This window comes from Botrytis porri (genome assembly GCF_014898465.1).
Source record: "Botrytis porri strain MUCL 3234 chromosome Unknown BPOR_001, whole genome shotgun sequence".
NCBI classification, from domain to species: domain Eukaryota; kingdom Fungi; phylum Ascomycota; class Leotiomycetes; order Helotiales; family Sclerotiniaceae; genus Botrytis; species Botrytis porri.
In genome coordinates, this window is record NW_024066075.1 from 1,812,936 (window position 1) to 1,824,950 (window position 12,015).

At 43.3% G+C, this 12,015-nt stretch overlaps 4 protein-coding genes across 4 annotated transcripts; all 4 read left to right on the forward strand.

The window, feature by feature from the left end:
* Positions 1 to 525: 525 nt before the first annotated feature.
* On the forward strand, positions 526 to 972 carry EAF01_000490 (uncharacterized protein; the record flags this gene model as incomplete). The annotated part of the gene is made up of 3 exons (XM_038908740.1): positions 526 to 665; positions 744 to 827; positions 912 to 972. The coding sequence occupies 3 exons, from the start codon at positions 526 to 528 to the stop codon at positions 970 to 972; spliced, it is 285 nt and encodes a 94-aa protein (XP_038775646.1).
* Positions 973 to 4,745: 3,773 nt separating this feature from the next.
* EAF01_000491 (uncharacterized protein) lies at positions 4,746 to 5,729 on the forward strand (the record flags this gene model as incomplete). Its single annotated transcript, XM_038908741.1, has 1 exon — positions 4,746 to 5,729. The coding sequence occupies one exon, from the start codon at positions 4,746 to 4,748 to the stop codon at positions 5,727 to 5,729; it is 984 nt and encodes a 327-aa protein (XP_038775647.1).
* A 2,451-nt stretch (positions 5,730 to 8,180) lies between these two features.
* EAF01_000492 (uncharacterized protein) lies at positions 8,181 to 9,961 on the forward strand (the record flags this gene model as incomplete). Its single annotated transcript, XM_038908742.1, has 2 exons — positions 8,181 to 8,326; positions 8,428 to 9,961. The coding sequence occupies 2 exons, from the start codon at positions 8,181 to 8,183 to the stop codon at positions 9,959 to 9,961; spliced, it is 1,680 nt and encodes a 559-aa protein (XP_038775648.1).
* Positions 9,962 to 10,890: 929 nt separating this feature from the next.
* On the forward strand, positions 10,891 to 11,822 carry EAF01_000493 (uncharacterized protein; the record flags this gene model as incomplete). The annotated part of the gene is made up of 3 exons (XM_038908743.1): positions 10,891 to 11,163; positions 11,246 to 11,503; positions 11,565 to 11,822. 3 exons carry the CDS (start codon positions 10,891 to 10,893, stop codon positions 11,820 to 11,822), a joined length of 789 nt encoding a protein of 262 aa, XP_038775649.1.
* Between the last annotated feature and the right edge of the window lie 193 nt (positions 11,823 to 12,015).

The following is a 12,015-nucleotide window of genomic DNA, read 5'->3' on the forward strand; positions in this document are numbered from 1 at the left end:
TAACCCTACAAGCTGAACACCAAGATCTGCAACCTCAAAATCGCATAAGAACCAGACCATCTCCCAGCGTTGACGTGTTAATGACATTTATACCTCAGTCTGTACTTTGTTTTTTTATTGGAACTCAGGCTAGCCACACAATAGCTCTATGGTATTCAACAGCCCCACGCAACCTTTCGTCTAAATTGCGGCTACATTTTTCGATCGACTAAATCCTACGGTATCTTCTGAGTAATTCTTTGAAACTTCTCGAGAAAGCTGCAGCCAAACTGGATCCATAAACCGACATAAGATTCTTTGTAATGGAGAAGGGTAAATCGAAATCACGCGAATTTGAGAGGCTTATACATCGTTTTGGACCACTAGTTCTTGTTCTCAACCGAGCCTGCCCTAAGATCATTCGACTACTTTCGAATCAACTGCGATCACATTTTATCCTGCTAAACCGACGGCTGGGTCACTCACTAGACCCTTGTAGGGCCGCCCATCGATGCGTCCACGATCAAATTCCATGGTCTTCTCAGCATGCCAAAGAGGACTGCTAGTTATCATCAAGTCTTTACCGCTGCGATCGGCCGCTATGTGATCTCTATCTTTTCAACGCATCTACATGCTTCTAAGACCTCAGCAGTTCACACACTTAAACCCCTCTCGAATGATAAAGAGTACGTCCCTGGATATAAAATTGGAAGTCTCTCAACACAGGTCCAACAAACTACACCATATGTTATTAACATAATAAGTTGCGCGCAATGGAATCAGCTGGCAGTATCCTTCAGGATAATTGCTCTGGTGGTCATCAAAATTTTCATACGTATTGGAGCTAGGTATGTTCCCATTAGTAGTTTCCAAAGGGATAGCAAACTTTACTGTCAAGGCCGGATTATTTCGTTATTAAAAATTATATTTAGCGAAACTCAAGCTCGACTATATAATACTTGTTACGCCGAACGACTCCCGATGAACGGGTGAAAGTGAAATTACCAAGACCTCTCGCTCGTTACCGTTCCGTGAACGAAGAATACATTCGACTCCACAGGGTAGACCCCATTCAACATCCAATAGTATTGGCTAGGCCGAGGAGTTATGCGCTTACATTTTGTTCTCGTCGATTATGAGATTCGAGAATGCCGGCTTTTTCATCGCTATGTCATCGATAAGGTTCATCAATACAATGGGCTTGGAATACCTTCGCATAATGCAAGTTCTGCATGACAAAACTTGAAATGAACACCGTGATCATGGAGAAGGATGGCAAGGTAGTTTCAATCCAAGACGGCAATATTCAGAGCGAGATTAATCACCTCTAGATAGATAATAAGCTGCCGCGGAAGTAGTATCTCGTTACAACCATTAATCGATTTAACATGATGGGGACTCGACAAGTATAGCGTTAAACAAGAAAATTATTCAGGACATAGTCTTGATGCTCATATGACTGAGGGATGTGCGATACTACTACAGTCCGATTCGACCCCTTGGCTATGAAGCTATACACTGGAGCCAGTCTTTATTATCACAGCTTCCTACTGAGGTTTGGCTAAACAGTTTAATATACCACTTCTCAATCTACAGGCTCTATACCAGCGTACTCGGAGCTTGAATAATCCAGCAAATGCTGCGACCAATCTCGAATGCAAACAGAACTAGATCATTGAAGTAATAATAATAACAATTGTATCCAATCTTATCAATGATATAATTAAATCTTCGAATGAGAGTCAGAATAGGAGCGATAACCATCTATGTCAAAAAAATGCTGCATTCACCGGACCAGGGAATGGAAGTTCCAACCTAAGACGAAAATAAATCTTGAGATCAGAGTGGTTGATGTACTGCTCTTCTCAACCCGCGAGAAGTGAATAACTTTAAACATTAACGAGTGGAACTACCCATGGATACCTTCTCACTATCGCTTGATTAGGCATTGTATGTATCGACGCAGAGGGTTTTCACTCAGTATAAGGTATAATCAACAGTACAAAAGTATCTTATTGTCGGTTGATATCAGGTGAACTACTTGACTATACTTAGGGCCCGGGATCGGGTTTTTAGGCGATGTAGAGCTACATTTGTTGTTAATATACAATTGAACTGAACATTATATCAGCTTCATGAAGCTTTATTGTTTACCAAAACAAAAATATACCTCACTGATGAGTCTACAACTGCAAATCTACAAATTTAGGAGTTTGTAGGGATTACAATAGTCTTGCTAAATCTGTAATAGAGCTTCGACTAGCATATGTCAATGAAATATTATTCTATATAATGTAGATCTACAAATTCGAGGCTATATTAGCACACCAATCCTATTTTGGCAATAAATCAAAGAAATAGATCCGAACGGACCCTTAGAAGGAGAGGCAATGGATCTCTTAGTGTCTCGATATTCCACAGATTTGAGGAAGTCCCGAAGAATTATTAGGAAAATCACAATGAAATCGAATAATTTGTGTTTTACTCATCGCTGGACACGCCGCGAAACATATACTGTCGTGAATCTGAATGTGATAAATGAACAGCGGACAAGAGGTGGGGTGAGATGACAACGATGAGATAAGAACCATCAAGCGTTGCCGAATAATCCACACTTATATCGTATCAACGGAATTTTTGAATTTGGGCTGGGCTCAGTCGAGATGCAAGTAAGCTCTTTTATTGCAGGCATACTCGAGAAGTATTAGATTGGCCACCTACTTGCATCTCAAGATTTCCCGAGTATTCAATGGATATAGCCCCTCTCATTATCAGGAAGGAGGGAATGAGAGCCCAGTGATCATTGAAATTAGATCCCCGATGAAAAACCGATAAATCCACAATGAGAACGACATTATCATGAAACTAATCTAAATCTTGACTCGCTGGAAGAACATGCCGAAGGAAGGGACTTCCTATTCGTAAACATGTAAGAGGTAAAGCTGTACCTGTGAAAGAAATGACCTACCACAGGTATGGTGGAAGCGCAGGATTGGAAAGAATGCTATTCGGAATAATCGATTTCATTTGTGGTCCCTAGGAAGCTCTCTTCTTAGGGCTTGAGCCAATCCTCATTAGGCTTCGCTAGCTCCATATTACTGTGCTACCTATAAACCAATGAGTTCAATAGTACCTGCACTTTCGTGATTCACAAGTGATCGCTGTTTACCACGTTTCTACAGAATAGCCCCTCACTCTCCAAAAGCTTCAAAATTTATTCTCAAACCTTACAGATACCAAATGCATAACTAGAACTTGGCAAGCGCCAAAAACTCCCCAGGGAGTATAGTTTCGACGTTCTAGTTATGGGATTAGCATCAAACAGTCAAGACCCCAGTATAAAGTGCGAGCAAGAGCTTGTGCTATCCAGAGAATAAGATCAGATGGCAGAGATAATTATCCACTTATTGCTACGAAATTATAGCACAGAAGCGGATTGCTAGCGGATGGAGACCCAGAGCGAGAGATTCATTTCTCCATACTCAAGTCATTGTAGAAGTTTGTCTGTTTTGATGTCATCTAATAAACGTACCGAACAGTGCTGCCTTTCATCAATCCCAATTAAATATCCGATTAAACAAACAAATATTTGCGGCTGGTTGCTTCCACAAAGTAGGAGGATGAGATGACTCAATACTGCTGTACTAAAAATTCCATTATCATCCCAAAATATCCCGATAAAGAACTTTTAAGATTGTGGCTAGGAAAGAAAACGAGCGGATGACTATTGAAATGAAAAGAATGTATTCGGAAATAAGCTTCTCGTACACAGTTTATGAAATCTGTAGAATACCATGAATATGAGCAATCGAGAGAGATAACGAAGAGTTATTGAAAGAAGGGGCAGCAGTGACAATGAATTAGATGATGGAAACAATAGTCATGAATGAAAGATAAAAGAGATTGGCGGCCGGTAATAATGAGAATAAGACCAGTAGGAAGTTACACACGGTTATCTCTGAGGTTGTAGTATGCAGTGTACAAGAAAAACCTAGGTTTTTTAGATTTTGTGGTGAAGATCTCATTGTCTTTCATCGTTGTGTTATACTTCAGTAGCTACTGACGATACATACTTGAAAGATTTGATGGAGTCAAAAGTTACAGCATGAAAGAAATGAGTGACATTATACTTGAAAATACTGGAGGTGTTGAATCGCTCTGCTTCAATTGGATGTAGGCTTTGATGACATAGAAATCTTCATTGATATGAGATAAAGAAGAGAAAATTAAAGTGTTTGTAATGAATTTTCTCTGGGGATTGCTGCAATGAGATCAGACTGACAAAGATATTACCCGTGCAATGGATGGATGAGATCATGAGATATTGCCAAGAAGCTTCATGTTCACACAATGGGCTCAGCTCGTAGAAGGATTGAGATGCTTGTTCCGCGGACACAAACCATATTCATCAAAGCACCTATGCCCAGGGAGGGTATTGTTTGCTTTGACAGGTTCAAGAGTCGCTTGTCAAAAGCTACCAGCGCCAAGCGTCTACCCGCCCGTATCACCGGTGTGCTCCAGCAGAATGAAATCGCAAGAATCATCAAGGAATATCATAGCATGGGGTAAAATAAATTAGATTCGTTGCCGACAGCATAATCACTAGTCAAAGGTGCATTGAGCCTGCCTTTCGGTGCGATTGCTTGGCTCTACCGCATAATCATTCATTGATATCTCGCTTTTGACGCTGTGTAATACTTATATACGCGCGTGTTGCCCCTTCCACCTTTCTTGATTCGTCAGCCTTTCTCTTCTGTAACACGAAAATGGAGGACGAAAACCAAGCTTCCAACGTACAACGTCAGAGCTCTGAGCATGAAGAACTCATTGAAGAACAGTCCGAAGAGAAATCTCCACTCACCGAGGTTTGCGGAATTAGTGCTCCTGGAACTTCAGAAACTGTAACTCCAGAAGTCGAAACTCCAGAGGAAGATCTTTCTGATATTGGCGCGCGGTCGGACGAAAATTCACCATGCAAAGAAACCTACAGCAGCGAGGTTACTCAGCATACTCCAGGTAGAGATTCTGGAGAAAACAAAACTCAGGAGAATGAGCTTCTCAATTCGCCCGATCTTGACTTGCAGCTTTCCACCACAGATATCTCCGAGGAAGAACTTTCCGAGCCCGAAGTTTCTGATGATTCCCTTGAGATCGAAATCGCTCAACTCTCAGAGCATTTGCCTGAGCCCATTGAGATTGAGGTTCATCAACTTCTGAGCGCTTCACCTGAACCCATTGAGATCGACATTCCGGAACGATGTGACTATTCATCTGAGGTACCCCAGCTACCCGAGTTGCCCAATAACGAGCCTCAAGATCACAGCGGGTCCGATGCAGACAACGAGTGTTCCGACGAAGAGTCTCCTAGAGACCTCGGAGGTTGGCAACTCCGCAAATTAGCAGAGAACGCGCTTGAAATTGCTTTAGATGTCTCTGTTCCCAAAGCACTAGTACCATCGGTAAGCGACCCAAACATCTGCAAGCCCCGAACTCCGCTCCCCGAGCGTGTGTGGCGCCCATCCTCAACTGACCCCACGCGAGCGAACAAACCAAAATGCCCACCATGCGAACGAAAGAAGAAGAGGTTTGATTGCTTGGGAAGTCCTCCTTGTAACGAGTGTAGCAAGAGAAATATGACGGCCGAACAATGTTCTACGTTTGCATTTGTAAGACGACGAGGGAAAAAGAGGTTGCAAGATGATGATGGTATGGTTGTACAAAAGGGTGGGAAAAGAGGCAAGACGAGGTGAATATCATTCCCTAGAGTTACTGCTCGTGGAAGGGTTTCTTCTCGAAGAAAAACATAGTTGGGAATGAGGGTGATAAATTTGGTAGCAGTGGCTGAGATTGGTAGATACTGAGAGTCAATATGGTTGGATGTCATGCTTAACCGAGACATGAACATTCATTGGTGGAAAATTTGTAGCCCGTTTCAATATTAAAGCCTTGTTATGCTTCTTCAAAATGCGGATGTCTTCCCTATCATACCTTTGACAGATACGAGATGGATGCGGTCTGCGAAAGTAAGGCCGAGCAACAAGAAAATATGCTCAATGGATTGCAAAGCAAGTGTGTGAGGTATGTCGGAGATCAAAATCGTGAGATCAAGTCCCTCCATTCGTTATTAAAAAGGCCCGATGGTATTTGTGCAACATGCAGAGTAGTACAAATACATGCAGCAGTATATCGAACAGGAAGAGTGCTGAATTTCATGTTTGCCGATATCAAAACAGTGGGGCAAGTTTCAATTGGCTCTTGAAGAATGAATGCACGTCTCCAAAGATTGAGCAGCGAACACTGCATATAGACTCCGTGCCTCGAGTTCAACAGACGGTGCTACTGCATCGTAAAATAATCAATGGGCTTGAATAATGAAGTTTTGATCCCGAGGATGTGGTTCACTAATTCTAATTTCAGGGCTTCTATATTGCAGTGAGTTCATGATGTCCATGTGGATATTTGGAATACAACTATGCATCATGCATGGCATCCTTAGAATACTCGCAGTCTGCTCTGGGCGTATACTTCTAGAGGTTCACGTTGCATGTCCTTGCCTGTATGTATATTCAACCCATGGTCCACTAGACCAAAAGAGAATATGCAGTGTCGCAAATTCAGCCGTAGCCAAAAATTCCGGGGTAAGATTTTTGTAACTTGGGTGAGATTGTGCCACCGATCAAGCACATTTAAGCACTCCATGAGGATGGAAGCGAGTTCTAAGCCATATCTCTTAGTAAAGAGTATACGAAGACGACCGTGGATCTTCTACAGATTACAGGCATCAAAAATTGAGTCTCTGCATGGTTTTCCAAACATTGCTCCTTCCAATGGCGACTTTCCCATTGGACCCTTTGTGAACCGAATTTTTGCGACGTGAAGAAAAGGCTTCACCCCGAATTATCCAAATTATAGTTTTATCGTTTCCTTGGTTGATATGTAATATGTTGCGGTAACATGATGAGGACAATTGCTATGAAGAAATTGATGACGGGTAAGGCTGATTTTGGCGAGGACTTCCATGGTTCCCGGCCTTGATAGAACGCAGGAACAAATGGAAATTTTCTAGAGTCTCTTTGAGGATAACACACGACGTGCATATTACAATCCTGAAGTTGAGAGGAAGCAGAATCCACTGACGTGTGGTGTCCCCATGGAGTAGACAAATCTCAGCTTTCTCTGGGGGATTGTGGTGTGCCAAGTGGGCTCGACGGTAAGGTTTAAAGAACCTTGTTTTGGCTCAAGCCACATGATGTCTAAAACAGGCATTATTCGCGAATGTTCTTGTTTTGAAGCGTATCACGCTTTTCAAAACCATCATGCGATTTGGGGATTTTTGATGTTCCGGCTCTTCGGTTGGGTTCTCCGTGACAAAGTGACTTAATAAGCGCTAGTTCCTGTATAAGAGGGGCGGCACCATGTTGTAGCCAATGATTGCTCATATTTTGATCCATACTCCTTCCTTACCCGCCGATTCGCATAACAATACATTGAATAAGCCAAGCTTAGAGCTCTGTGAAAGCTTCTAGAGAGGCACATTCTCACGTGTTGGATCCTGACTATCTTCCACCTTCTTGGATGAAAGTCTTGGCACCCCCATACAAAACCTTGCCCGTGGCATCTGTCATTGGTCATTTGGTGGCGTGAATCCTTGCTATTCCATGTCCTGATTCGATAGTCAGTTCGCCGTTTTCTTCAATTTGAGAGAGGGGTACAGAGCTGCAAGCTGCATTGAAAAACGAGGGAATTGACCACTAGGATATATAAATGCTTGCTAGGTGTGACTGGAAGCTTGCTGATACATGCCGCACAATATAACGAATCTAGGTGTCGGTAAACTTCTCATACCGTTCACCTTCATTTACCCTGACCAGAAGCCTGCGCATTAACCCGCTAATGTAAATTGCCCTGAAAACAATAAAATCGTATCTGTTGTTGGCCGAGTCACCAGTCTAAGACAAGATTTCCCTTGTCCTTACTCTCGTGAATAATAACGGACCGACTCCTATCAATAACTGCGAGAATTTCCAGCTCATTCCGAAGACTCCAAGAAACAAACCCTTTTAAACTTTAAAGCAAATAGCACAAAAAGTAGAAGGAAGAATTACAATACTACCCACACGAAACCTGACGAAACCCGACGAGTATTCTTCCGGCTGTCGGTAAATTGATGCGGCAATTGTACAGGCTTCACAACAAAAGCAATGTCACTGAGGCTTCCATATCCAAACGTTTATAAATTTCTCAATAATTTTTCTGCCCCTGATCAAGTATCTCCAGAACAAACATCGAGAAGTCAAGGACTCAGAAAAAGCGGTCCCAGATCGAAGACGGGTTGTTCAACATGCAAGTAAGTCGAGTCAGAGTTGCGGATCCACTCCATTGGGATTTCTCCACCAGGGAATCTTTATCGGACAATCATCAGATCCGTAACTGACTAATACAATGTAGACAGCGACGTGTTAAATGCGACGAAACCAAACCACAATGTATTAGGTGTCAAAACCTCGGTCGCGAGTGTGGTGGATACGCTCCAGAGCAGATTGAAGATGTCTCCAAACAAAATACAAATGCTCTTGTACCTATCCATCCACGACCGATGTCTGTGATGTCGTATACCCCTTCGGTCGCTATACATGGTGATCAACTCGAACGGCGGTATTTTCAAAGATTTTGTGACAAAACAGCAGCCGAGATCTGTGGTTCTTTTGATCCTACCTTTTGGACAGAAAAGGTTCCTCAACTCTGTCACCAAGATGCGCCCATTAGATATGCGACTATTGCCTTGGGAGCTCTAGCGAAGTCTTTGGAGATCACATCTTATCCAACTCGGCTATCACTTTCAGGATTTCCCCAGATTGATCATCATCACCTAGATGAACACCACCGTTTCGCACTAAGGGAGTACAGTAGAGCCATTGCTTCGTTGCGGATAATGCTTTCGGATGGCAGAAGACATTTGAGAACATCTCTTACAGCGTGCGTACTATTTATGACCTTTGAATCTCTCCAGGGAAGCTACGAGGGTGCTTTGACTCATCTCAGAGGCGGTTCTCGATTGTTAGCTGATTGGAGAATTGCTCGAAGAGGTGGAAGTGCTCGATTGTCGCACGATTCATTGTCCGAGATCCAGGATAGTCTAGTCGACGATTTGGGTCGCCTATTTGCTCGTCTTGATGTTCAAGGGCTTTTCATTCCACCACCATACCCCGTTCCAAACCTTCTCCAGGATGACATGGACATTCCAGACGAATTTGATAGTGTCCAAGAAGCTCGAGAAGTATGGGACTTCCTGATGGCCGCTATTGGTCAATTCCATACCAAGTATCTCATAAAGTCGCAAACCGAACCAGAGCAATTATCCACGCCATATTGGAACAGAATCCATAACCACTACACCACACAGCTGCTTCGGTGGCGAAAAGCTTTCCAATCCGTCCATGCTGAAGAAGCACACACTGGAAGTATTTCTGCCGACGCGACACACATGTTGAGCATCTATTATAACATCGCCACCATACTTGTTGCATCAAGTGTCCCACATACAGAGATGCTATATGACGAATACAACCATCTCTTTGCGGAGATCATATGCAAAGCTCAGATTTTACTTTCTAGTCCGGATGACCCGAGTAACACATCTCGCTTCACTCTCGATATGGGAACAATCCTCCCTCTCGTTATCACGGCAGTAAAGTGTCGTGATCGACGAATTCGTCGACAGGCTATATCGCTGCTTTGGTCTAAAGCGAGGCGAGAAGGGCTTTGCTTTGACACCATTAGCGTAGCAAGAATCTGCGCATGGATTTCCAGTATTGAGGGAGAAGGTATTCAGGAAGATGACCAACCAATCCCAGAATCATCCAGATGGATGGTTTCATACTTACATTTGAACTCTGAAGAACGATGGTTGGCGGTACAATTGACATTGAAACAAGGTGATAATGGAAACCCACGGTACAGAGAAACAACATTTTCTTGGTAAGTGATGGACCACAGGAGTTAATTTCGAGGGCGCAACGAGGACCTACATGATTTTGGAAATGGCGTACGAGAAAGTGCAATGACATGGAAGTCATTGATGTTACTAGACATCTTTTCAAAGTGATACTTTGATGAATCACGATGTGGGAAGCAGCAAAACGGAACTGCCCGAACAAGTTTTTCTGATATGCCACGGCGAAATGGGGTGAATGATTGGACTTGGGGGTCTCTTTTCTTTGAATGATAATATCTGATAAGTTATGAAATTGGAACTCAGCATGATGCTATGGAGTTTAAGTCTGGGTTGCACGAGGTGGCAAATATGAGGTAGCAGTACTCAAACTTGACTGTGTATATTATTGTGTAGTCCCATATCGAGCAAAGTTATCCCTTTTCAGTCTTTTAAGGCTTCAAAAGAGACCATTTTGGGTTTGATGCGTTTCCGTTGGGCATTGTGCATGTAGATAACTGCATATTCGAAAGTAGGTACTTGCGATGGACGAATCGATTAGCTGATCTCTCTCGAGCAGATGAGGGTAGGTAAGTGTTAAAGATTCCACCTCGTCAATTGATGGACAGATTTATATAAAGTGCATGCGTGAGGAAATCTGTATATGATATGATAGAAAGTTGCATTCAGTAAACACTAGAACGAGAGGCAGGAACACAACTACACCTGAAGGAAGGAAAGTCAACTGTACACGTGACTGTCCCTCCAAGAATGCCTGATCCTTACAAGTGCTTTTAATCAGGCACTCATGAACTTTTCTCAAGAGCGCTAATCCACTTTTGGGTGGCTAAATAATTGCTTAAGCGAAAAATATCCCACACTTCCAAATTCTAATCAATAATTTCGAAGTCCTTGATCTCCTAATCGTTCAACGCCCACCGACTTGCCAACCACCACCTAACGATCAATTCGATATCAATATGGCTGACGCACCAAGAGGCGGCTCACGAGGAGGTTTCGGCGACAGAGGCCGTGGAGGAGATCGCGGACGCGGACGTGGACGTGGACGTGGTCGCGGACGTGGAGGAAACAAGGACGAGGCAAAGGAATGGCAACCAGTTACCAAGCTTGGCCGTCTTGTGAAGGATGGAAAGATCAACTCTATGGAGGAAATCTACCTCCACTCTTTGCCAATCAAGGAGTACCAAATTGTTGATTTCTTCTTGCCAAAGTTGAAGGATGAGGTCATGAAGGTATGCGAAATTTACAAGAATCGCTTTTATGCGATTATGGTAATTTGGTAAATACGGATATTGATGTGAATTTTGTCTACAGATCAAGCCAGTCCAGAAACAAACCCGTGCCGGTCAACGTACCAGATTCAAGGCCATCGTTGTCATCGGTGACTCTGAGGGACACGTCGGTCTCGGTATCAAGACCTCCAAGGAAGTCGCAACTGCCATCCGTGCTGCTATTATCATCGCCAAGTTGTCCGTTGTCCCAATTAGAAGAGGTTACTGGGGTACCAACTTGGGTACTCCTCACTCCCTCCCAACCAAGGAGAGCGGAAAGTGTGGATCCGTCTCTGTCAGAGTAAGTAACTTCATGAAAAGTCCACGGTCAATTCATTTGCTGATTTCTCTCTCTTCTCCAGCTTATTCCAGCTCCCCGTGGTACCGGCCTTGTCGCTTCCCCGGCCGTCAAGCGTCTCCTTCAACTTGCAGGCGTTGAAGATGCATACACATCCTCCTCCGGTTCGACCAAGACCCTTGAGAACACCTTGAAGGCTACTTTCGTCGCTGCTGCCAACACATACGGATACTTGACTCCTAACTTATGGAAGGAGACTAAGCTCATCAGAAGTCCTTTGGAGGAATTCGGTGATTCTCTCCGTGCCGGCAAGCGTTACTAGGTGTGTAGTGGGCTTGTGAAAATAATTCTTTAGTTTATGCAAATGGGTTTATATGGGGTTGAAAGCTAGGGTCTATAGCTATGTCTCAATGAACTGATTGCCTTCATTTTGATTGAATTGCTACTGTGATTGATTTTTTTCTATGATATGAAGTATGGAGGTAAGGCGCAAACAGGCCGAAGAATCTCGATTA